General features: G+C 38.5%; 1 protein-coding gene across 1 annotated transcript; it reads left to right on the forward strand.

The window, feature by feature from the left end:
• The first annotated feature begins 2,617 nt into the window (after positions 1-2,617).
• LOC140935326 (microfibril-associated glycoprotein 4-like) lies at positions 2,618-5,330 on the forward strand. The gene is made up of 3 exons (XM_073384878.1): positions 2,618-2,882; positions 3,214-3,591; positions 4,838-5,330. Exons 1-3 carry the CDS (start codon positions 2,618-2,620, stop codon positions 5,098-5,100), a joined length of 906 nt encoding a protein of 301 aa, XP_073240979.1. The 3' UTR covers positions 5,101-5,330.
• The last annotated feature ends 3,858 nt before the right edge of the window (positions 5,331-9,188 follow it).

Raw genomic sequence — 9,188 nt, forward strand, 5'->3', positions numbered from 1 at the left:
ACATTTTCCAAAATTTCTAAAAACAGGGCTACCTCACGAGGCATACCCAAGTTTTCGAAAATCTTTTCCCTGAAGTTTTCTTTTCATTCAACTTTGCTCCCGGAAAATCTAGAATTTTCGGTGGCATGGTTCGCATTTCAGAAATTCAACAGTTTGCGGAATTTCTGGAACCTTTCCGGGAAAATTCTGTACCTTTTCGAAAGTTTTGGTTGGATGGAGAGCGCCCTGTATCAACTGATCAAGTATATTTGTATTTGTGTCATAAACTGCCGACCGAGAAGTTAATTCAAGGTGCCTTCAAAACAATCTATTACCCAGACGGAGGCTGAACGCCTCACACAAATCTCGGCTGAAAGAAAAAGTGCCGATAAATCATTTATTTCATTTCTTATTCTATTTTATTTTAGTGAACGATAAGGATGTTTTAAAAACAGCTCAGTGCACCTCCTGCACCCTCAGTGCTTTCCCGGCTCTAACCCCTTTTTCTTTAGCTTTTTCGATTGCGAAATATTTAAAACGATTTTTTTTTCTTTTTCTCCGTCTGTCACCTTTTTAGAACTCCCACCTCCCGCCCTTTTCTCTCCCGCCTTTTGTAATCCTCCCACCGCCTATTTACCCGGATAACTCCCCCCCCCCCCCCTCCCTCCACTTCCCGTTACCCCCCACTTGAACTTGCCGAGGGTTGTTACCACGAGGGGAAGAATTGTTTTGTTTTGTTTTGTTTTTTGGACTAAACGGAAGTCCGTTAACACGTATAACCCAATGCTGTAACCCGCTGATTAAAAGTGGTATCCGCGAAACTGTCAAAAGCATAACCATTACTGGCTAAGCTCTTCGCATTTTATTTCCTCAACTAGCAACTATTCCTGCGACGGTTCTAAACTCCATAAAGGAGATCCCAATTTTGTCGCTTTGCATAATAATCCTTTCTATGATTATTCAAAACACGAATATATACGACGAAGTACTTGGGTTGTCTGTGGTCTGTCAAAAGCCTGTTAATTTTATTTGGCATTTGCTTATTTTTGTATCATTTTGACTGTGCACATTTACGGAATGATTGCATTTGAATTAGGAAATCCACCGCCAAGACTTGTAAAATTCAGGAAAATTGTTAAAATGAAGCATTTCAAAACTCTCTGTATTCAAATTCCTTCAAACATTTCCACTAAACAAATATGAAATCACTTTTTTTTCTTGATCTGTGTTCGCTTTGTTAAATATATGCATATGTATATATCATGTATAAGGCCTCGACATAAGCCGGCGATTGCTACCTGGCTGTGGAAGTGATCTCTACTGAACCTACTCACTGAAAAAAGTAGGGTGATTGTAAAATTATAATTTTATATCAAAATTTTGATGTTTTTGAAAAATAAGAAAGTTGTTCTCCTTAACTTCCACTTGCTGCCAAATGTATAATAAAGACTTCGGTTTTAGCATAAAGTTATCGTTTCATCGAAAACCTCACTACGGCACGGAGACGATCGATTATCCCATGACGTCCTTTTTCCATATCCGTTTCAAGTCCGCACATATCGGATCACTTCATTCTCTCTTTATTCTAAAGGGCCTTAATTTAAAGGAGTAATGACACAAGAGAGTGGACATTAAGAAGTCACTGATAAACTTGTGGCGCTCGCTTTGAGGCCGCCGATCCATTTTACTGTAGTTTTGGAGTGCAGGTGTTTAAAATGGAGGAGAAAAGACATCTCGTCAGTTGTTTCGGCCATTTGCAGCCGTCAGTGTTCCGTTAGCGGCAGTGCTCTCAGGTAAAAAATACCCAAGGCCTTCAGAAAGGCTGAATACTAAGACGTACATCAACTGGACAGATAAAGCCGGTTTTCTTTGAATTCGCTTTTTGCAATAATCTAAAAATATTTATTAACTATACTTTTTTGCTTTCTGTTATTTCCAGAAAAGAGCCGAAAACGAACATTTTTGGTTCATGCCTGGGAAGAACTTCCACTGGGCAACAAAGGCAAAACGTCCATTGTTGTTATCCTCATGCAAGAAATTACTTACATCCAATGTTACAGTAAGGAAAAACTACAACAACAGCATTACAATTAAGGAAGACCAGGACAAAAATTAGCCCGTTCGCGTTTAGTAAAGGGAGGTCAGGGGCGGATCTAGGGGGAGGGTGCAGGGGGTGCGCACCCCTCCCCCCCTGCTGAGATGATCTGCGGTTTTCTAATACAACTGGCATCCTGCAAAACAAAAAAAACTATGTGGTTTATTGGTGTTGAAGTAGAGCAAGAGAAGAGTGCACCCCCTCCTAAAAAAAAATCCTGTATCCGCTCCTGGAGCTCATTGAAAACCCAAAATTTGCCTAGATCTGATTAGGCAAGAGTAGACCCTCTAATACTCTAATGGAATATGTCAATAAAACTTCAAATCATTTGTCAAAGAATAAGCCATGTGCAAATAACAAATCTCGGTTGATTGTTGTGTCTAGAAACAAGTTTTTTTGTCTTGTAACGATTGAAACCGCAAAACATAATAGAATCACGTACTGTCGCGGATAAATATGCCAGTACTCGGTCAGTTTTCTGGACATATCCTTCAGCCTCTTACGTTGAAGTTTATTCTTGACCTCAGACCGAAAATCTCGATGATGTCTTTTCATTCGGAAGCTTCTTTCCATTGCAGTCTGCTGTTTCTCTCGTTGTTTACGATCATTTGTCAAACGCTTGCTAAACCATCGCAGAATGTTGCAAATTCGACATCGGTTCGTAAAAAAACCCAGCACTGTAACAATGTGTATTTCTACGAAGCGCCAAACAAGGAAATTGCAAAATTGCTGCAAAAAATAACGAAACAACTCACTCAGGTACAAAACGACGTTAATATACTGAAAGGCAATAACACTTCTTCAAAAGGTAAAGCATTATCTGGTGTGATTTTTTTAATTGTCACTAATCGACTGCAAATATTCATGTCCTCCGGTTTTTACTTCCGTAATAAAGATTACGGACAGTTTGCTACTTCGATAAAAATATTAATAAAAAATAAAATTACCAGTTTATCAAAACTTTCAGTATAGGCAAAACTTGTATCCTTTTTTTTTTAGAAAGCGCAAGGAACTCCAGATCAAGAATAACTACTGGATATATATAAATAGATGTACTGTTAGATATCCCGCAGGAGGGAAACTCGTCAAGAAGAATTTTAATAATCTTTTCTTTGTTACGCTGTCTTGTCTCTCAACAGCTAAGAAGAACTGTGCTGAGCTGTACAAATCTGGTGAGAAACTCAGCGGTGTTTACACAATCGACCCTGATGGTTCAGGAGCCTTCGATGTGTTCTGTGACCAAAAAACGGCCGGTGGGGGGTGGACAGTGTTCCAAAAGAGACTAGACGGCTCGGTTGATTTCTACCGTGGCTGGAATGATTACAAGCATGGCTTTGGTAACCTGAATGGCGAGTTTTGGCTTGGATTAGACAAGATTCACCGCCTGACTAAAACCAGGAGCAAGCTTCGAGTTGACCTAGAGGACACTACAGGCAACACTGTTTACGCTGAATACAACATGTTTGCAGTTACAAGCGAAAAGACCAAATACCAGCTTAGTCTCGGAGCTTATTCAGGTAAAGATCTGATTTGATTTGCTGGTTTGTTGGCTGTTCCTCAGTCTTCTTCGATTGAAAATCTTTTATTCATTTCAAAACATATGGTATGTTTTGAATATGGGTGACCATGATAAGTCCAATAGTCAGGCCAGCTAAGTCGACTTTCCCTCAGGGGCACCCAACAACGGTTTCCTCCTAAATGCATTGAAAACACTTTTTAGGCTATCCAGAGTACCTTTAGATCGTTAGAAAAGCATTCTATGTGGCGCTGTAAAATCTGTATCTATTCGGTCATCCTAGGAGAACTTGAGTTTTTCGAAATTACAAGGGCTTAAGTATTATTTTTCCGAAAATTTTTGATGAAATTTAACGTATTACTAAAGTGAGACATTTTCCTCTCTCCAACACATCTTTGAATCCGAAAATTTTAGGTTTCCTTTTTTCTAGGAAAAATAACGAAAAAAAAAATTAACCTTCAGAAAATCGTAGGGAATTTATTAGATAATTTTCCAAAATTGTACATGAATGGAACGGTCATCTAGAAATCAGGGGCACCCAACGACAATTTTCGGGAAAATATCTGTTCGGAAGACGATTTGAGATCTAGAATTTTCGGAACATTTGTTGTAAAATTTCTTGCTTGCCTGCTTCTCCTAGGATTTTCGAACATCTAAAATATGGTATAATTGCCTATTTTTAACGGATTTTTACCCTAAAAAGGTCACCTAGAATTTTCGGGAGCCCTTTTTCTGGCTGAAATTTTCGAAAAGGTAAGTTTTGATCCCTATAATGTTCGGATAACTAGACTTTCAGCTAGGAAATCCGAACAGATGAAAAATTTTTAGGGGATAAAAATATGCCTATATCTACCGTTTAAATACCAAAATACGTTTAAAAATGCTATGTTTTAGTGGTTTTGAACTACATTCTCGTTGGGTGCCCCTGAGAAATTTTTAGCCTTCCCCAAGTAATAGAAAATTCTAGGCAATATTTGCTTCTTCGAACAGATATTTTAAAGAAACAAGTCGTTGGGTGCCCTTGTTCCCTGCCCTCCTTTTCTAACATTAATTGTAAAAGTCTCGTGTTTTATTTCCTAGAAACTGCAGGGGACTCTTTTTCTTATCATCGTGGCCGTGCATTCTTAGCACCAGTCCATTGTAGTTATTTTCGCTAAGTCTGATTCCCTACCCTCCAATTGTGCCTCGTCCACTGTTGGATTATATTTTTTAACAGCAATGTTAAAATTCTCGTGTTTTTTTCTTAGGAACTGCAGGAGACTCTTTTTCTGGTCATCGTGGCCATGCATTCTCAACCAAAGACCGAGATAATGATATCTCGTCAGGCAACTGTGCTGTTACCTATAAAGGAGCCTGGTGGTATGGCAGTTGTCATAGCTCCAATCTGAACGGTTTTTATCACCATGGGAAACACTCATCATATGCTGATGGTGTCAACTGGCGTGCATGGAAAGGATATCACTACTCTGCCAAGCGAGCTGAGATAAAAATCAGACCAGTGAGCTTGTAGAACTTTTCTAAAACGTAACAGCGCTCATTTTTGCTTGCTAACAGTCAAGTAGAAAAAAAGACTGATCATTTAATGATTATCAATACAACTGCTAATAAAATTTTAAAAGCACTCCCTGGCAAAATATATACATGTATACGTTTTGATAATTTGTTTAGTTTTCTTCTAACATCTGTAAAGAGCACCCCCCCCAAAAATCCTGCAAAACAATAAAATGAGCTTAAATAAAATCTTAAATGACCTGAGTTCAGAACCATTGGCAAAGGGAATCATTACCCCAAATCCATTCTACTACAATGTACTGAAGTTCGCAGTTGACTCATCCCAATGGTACTTGCAAGGTAGTAGACCCACTGAAAAATCCCATGATGTAAGGGAGAGTTTTTGCACAATCCCTAAATGGAGCGCTAAAATGTCTTGCAGGCTTTGATGCCCTTCTTTGAAAGATGATTCCAGTCACTTTTATTTTTTTTTTGGAGGTGGAAGCTAGAAGTAAATCGGTTAACATCTGAATCAATTAATATTAACTGCTGAGCTTTGGAAGTTGTCTTGGTCATTCACTTATAAAATTTTGAAATATTTTCAGATCGGCAAGTTGTGTGGACTAGAAATAGTGTTTTCGAGAACAGGGAAATAGTTTTCCAGTTTAGAGATTCTTCAGGAGCCAGAATCCCGTGACTAAGATCAACTGAAATGGTGAGATTTTAAAATGCACTGATAACACAAATGTCATGGTGCAGAATGCAACCTAAGAAAAAAATCAGAATGATACAAAAAATGCTAACATTGGCCCAATATACACAAAAAGTGATTTTCCAATTCTATTAAAAATAATATGAATAGTAACCCACGCAGAGATTGGATGGAAGTCTTGGAGCAACCTCTCCACTCATTCTTACAAGGCAATATTGACTGAAGTGTTTACAGTATTTTACGGTGACATGTTCAGGCCCAGGCCAGCAGTGAAGTTCTTATTAATACCACTTAAGGTTACTCAACCCAGTTATTTTATGAGGGTACCATCCTACCTTTGAAGAGCTCTCTGGTATCCCCACCTTTACTTTGATCATAAGTCTAACATAAAGCATGGATAACATATAGATCACTCTACAATATAGCATAAGATTTTTAGCGATCCGAGTAAATCTCACGTGGTTATAGTGCCACACCTCTTTGGGGTCTGAGTCGAAATTCTGCTGTTGCCGGCTTTTTTTTGTGAAAATCTCTCAGCTACATATAGTGCGTATTAGTGCCTTGCGTTGAACAGATTTACACCAAAATCGCAAAGACCCAATGTGAGAAATTCAGCGGGTTCCAAATTTAGGTCACAATTTATGCAAAAATGATAAGCAAATTTTACACGATTATATCTAATAAACTATGAGATTTATTTCTTTATTTTGAGGATCTTTATAACGGATGGGTCCTTGCAAGTCAGCAAGTTAAGAGTCCATACAAATTACAGTTTTAGCTATTTATTGACGTTTGTCAGCGTTTAAGAGTCCGTCTCACGAGAAAAGCATTTTCTTAAAAATTCATAGTTTTTTTTTCCCTTCAAATTTTTTCAGGGCCACAATTGATTAACTAACTATCTGGATTCTGAATTTCATAATCATTGAAAAACTGTCACATTATCTTCTATAAGCCCAAACTTGAGTCAGCGTGCAAAGAAAGTAGTGTCCGATAGCCCGGGGCTAGTGGATTTTGCTATGGGGCTAGTGAATTCTGTTTTTAACTTGCCCGACGGGCAAGTGATATTTTTTTTAGAAATTCAAATAACAGAAGAACTGTAATCAATCCTGCCCATCAATATTTTTTCACACTAGTTGATGTGACTTTCAGGCTAGTACATGCTAGCTACAGCTTGCCCAAATGGCAAGCTGTAAAAACTGACTTTCTTTGCACCCTGTTCAGTAAACATTGAAGATTTTCAGCGTTTTGGCTGAGTTTGCGCTTTGGGAGTTTTCTATTGTTTCTAGTCTGTCACGATACAGCATTCTTATTCAGCACCTGTCCAATGACCGCGCTTGGCTGACTTTTGAATGCTCACGGAGATATGATAATTTTGGTACGGTGAGACAGGAGATGGCATGGTACATAGAGGTTTAACTCACAATTTTTAATCAATTCCCGTGCTTCTTATGCCTTTGCAAAAAAATCAAGAAATGCTACACACTAAATCTACCTACTATTAAAAAAAATCTCATTTTCTCATAGGTTTAATGCAAGCCAATAATTAAACCAACTCATTACTTATCCTTTTATCTGGTAGTGAAAAAATTAACTACACTTGTAAGCACTGTCAGTTTTTTTGTGACTCTTGGTTTCGCTCTAAAATCTTTCTTGCTCGTCTTGCTTAGAGATAATGCTAAAAGCCCTTGTACCTCCTGCAGTATACAAGGCGCTGAGGGTGTTCACGTCCAGACGTTAAATAACGGGAATCCCTTCTATTTTCTCATACAAAATTATCATATCTCGGTGAGCATTCAGAAGTCAGCCAAGTGCGGTCATTGCACGCCTGCTGAACAAGAATGTTGTGTCATGACAGACTAGAAACAATAGAAAACTCCCAAAGCACAAACTCAGCCAAAATGCTAAAAATCTTCAATATTTACTCGAGTTTGGGCTTATAGAAGATAATGTCACAGTTTTTCAATGATCATGAAATTCAGAAGGAAGGGAAAAGAATGAAGGAAAAAAAACTACGAATTTTTAAGAAAATGCTTTTTTTGTGAGAAGGACTCTTAAATGCTGACAAACGTCAACAAACTGTAATTTGTATATGTTTGCATTGCTTGAAATCGCGCGCATTTACAAGGCCCTAAAGCTTTTTGACGCCTTGCAAGGACCTATCTGTTATAAAGATTCCCAAAAGAAAGGGATAAATCTCACAGTTTATTAGGTATAATCGTGTAAAGATTTTGGTGAAACTCTGTTCAATGCAAGCCACTAATACGCACTATATGTATCCGAGAGATTTTCACGAAAAAATGCCGGCAACAGCAGAAATTTGACTCAGTCCCCAAAGAGGCATGCCACTATAACCACGTGACATTTACTCCGATCGCTAAAAAATTTTATCCTATATTGTAGACTGATCTATATATCATCCATGCTATATGTTAGACTTACGATCAAAGTAAAGGTGGGGATACCAGAGAGTTTCAAAGTAGGATGGTACCCTCACAAAATAACTGGCTCGAGTCACCTTAAGCCTACCCTTCGAAACCGAAGATTGATGTCTTCTTTTATTTACATTGAGATCCACTTAGTTCGCAACAATTAGCCTGTGAACTGCTTTGGGAAAGGGTGCGATTTTTTCACCCTTTCCCCAAACAGAGAGCCTGTTCACAGGCTAACAACACTAGTGAAGCAGAGCCAAGATAAGAAACACAATGATGCATGATAACAGGCCTGTGAACGTGCTCTAAATTTTCTTCCCCACTCGATGCCTTACAAAGTTTTAAAGCCAGTGTAATCATTCTGCAGTGTGTTAGTTTAACATCGCCCAAATACCTTTTATCTTTCTCTGGCAAATACACATTTCACATAACATGACACTGTTTTCCTTCGCCTTGATCACCAGCGTTCGTTGTATTTAAATCATTGCCTGTCTCCCTCGTTGTACTTCCAGTCCGTTTGCTTTTTCCGTGATCTTCTTTGAGGCCGTATTTAGCCCTGATCTCCTCGCGCTTCTTTTCTCTCTCGGCATTTCGTTTGGCATGTTGTTTCTCTCTTTTAGCCCTCGCTGCAGCATGCTGTTCATTACTTTTCCGCAGTTCTTTCGCTGAAATTCCTTCATCTTGTACCTCATCTTTGTCGGCATCCCATCCTAAACTCTTACCAACAGACGAAAACTTACTGGAAACTGCTGCCTTTGCAATTGAATTCATCTCCTTTACTCTCTATTCTTTCTTTATCAATATTAGTGTTCCTGGCAGAACCGTCTGTAAAGTCATTCGCCATGTTATGGCTTGGTAACCATATCTGCTTAGCTTTGTATCCCGGCCTTGTTAAAATTTGGGACATGAGTATGGACATTCTATTACTATTATATGAAACACTAGGTCTATTTGGCGTAAGCGTAA

This window comes from Porites lutea, chromosome 4 (genome assembly GCF_958299795.1).
Source record: "Porites lutea chromosome 4, jaPorLute2.1, whole genome shotgun sequence".
In the NCBI taxonomy this organism is placed as follows: Eukaryota; Metazoa; Cnidaria; class Anthozoa; order Scleractinia; family Poritidae; genus Porites; species Porites lutea.

What these genes read in the sequence shown, in the direction of transcription:
- LOC140935326 (XM_073384878.1), top strand. Translation starts at nt 2,618, where the DNA reads ATGTCTTTTCATTCGGAAGCTTCTTTCCATTGCAGTCTGCTGTTTCTC. An exon ending in CAATAACACTTCTTCAAAAG is followed by an intron (nt 2,883 to 3,213) that starts GTAAAGCATTAT and finishes GTCTCTCAACAG; the next exon opens with CTAAGAAGAACTGTGCTGAG. An exon ending in TAGTCTCGGAGCTTATTCAG is followed by an intron (nt 3,592 to 4,837) that starts GTAAAGATCTGA and finishes TTTTTTTCTTAG; the next exon opens with GAACTGCAGGAGACTCTTTT.